The sequence below is a fragment of the Bison bison genome, unplaced genomic scaffold (assembly GCF_000754665.1).
Source record: "Bison bison bison isolate TAMUID 2011002044 unplaced genomic scaffold, Bison_UMD1.0 scf7180017864527, whole genome shotgun sequence".
Taxonomy (NCBI): domain Eukaryota; kingdom Metazoa; phylum Chordata; class Mammalia; order Artiodactyla; family Bovidae; genus Bison; species Bison bison.
The window spans coordinates 618,825-619,750 of NW_011495078.1; the positions used below are offsets into that span (position 1 = coordinate 618,825).

The window sequence follows — 926 nt, forward strand, 5'->3', positions numbered from 1 at the left end:
TCTCCAGGGCCACAAGGAGCAGAGGACACCCAAAACGCACCCCTGGGGCTGTCGAACGTCCTGAGAGGGGCCTCGGGACGCCCTCCATGTCATCCCGCCCCTTGCTGGTCCACGCCAGCTTCACCACCCCCACCTAATCAGGAGGGGAGCCACAGACCCCGCACTCCTTCAGCCCAAGCCCCCAGCCCCCAGGTCCCACCTGAGCAGCACGTCCCAGGTGAGGGCTGCCTGTGACATGAGCCCCGCCCCGGCTAGGGCACTCGGCCTACCTGGAGGGGCAGCGGGTAGGATGAGCAGGTCGGGATGGCTGGGGGCCTGGGGCGAAAGCCCGAGCAGGCCAGGATCTGCTGGGCGGGGTCGTAGAGGACCCGAGGTGCCATGGACGGGCCGTAGGCCAGCTGGGCCAGCGGGACCTGCCACAGAGGATGGAGATGCATCAGCCGAGCCTGGCTCTGGAGACCTCCGTCCGGCGGTCATACAGGAGACAGCCGTCATCCTGTAGAGTCCCCAGGTGACAGCGTCCACGTCCTCCCGCGGGTCTCCCTCTGACCAGAAGTAAAGCTCACCTGGGACCTGCCTCCAGAGCCCTGACAGCAGAGACCTTCGGGTGGCGAGTTAAGTGTCTCCATTTAAGATAATTCTTCAATTATAAGACGCACTACACTTACAAGAGCATCTACTCATAGGTGTAAATTCTAAAAAGTCACTTTGCTTGCTTCTCCTAACACCCAGAGCTCTGGGTTTGCGAGAGGAAGCTGTCCAGCACATAGCTTACACACAGCTGCGTCCTGTGTAATGAGTGGCCTTTCTGGGAGGTTGCCACATTCCCCAGAGAAGCTTCAGCGGTTCTATCACAAACTCAGTGAGCACAGGACCCATTCTGGGAAGCCCATCGGGCTGACCACCGTCCCTGGGGACGGACCAGC

General features: G+C 61.2%; 1 protein-coding gene across 1 annotated transcript in view; it reads right to left on the reverse strand.

Annotated features, from left to right (window-relative positions):
* Positions 1–251: 251 nt before the first annotated feature.
* The window catches only part of TMEM255B (transmembrane protein 255B), a 15,420-nt gene continuing 14,745 nt past the window's right edge, over positions 252–926 (reverse strand). Inside the window, exon 10 of the mRNA XM_010831534.1 lies at positions 252–413. Coding sequence (XP_010829836.1) covers positions 252–413 — 162 coding nt within the window. The remainder of the gene's footprint in view (positions 414–926) is intronic.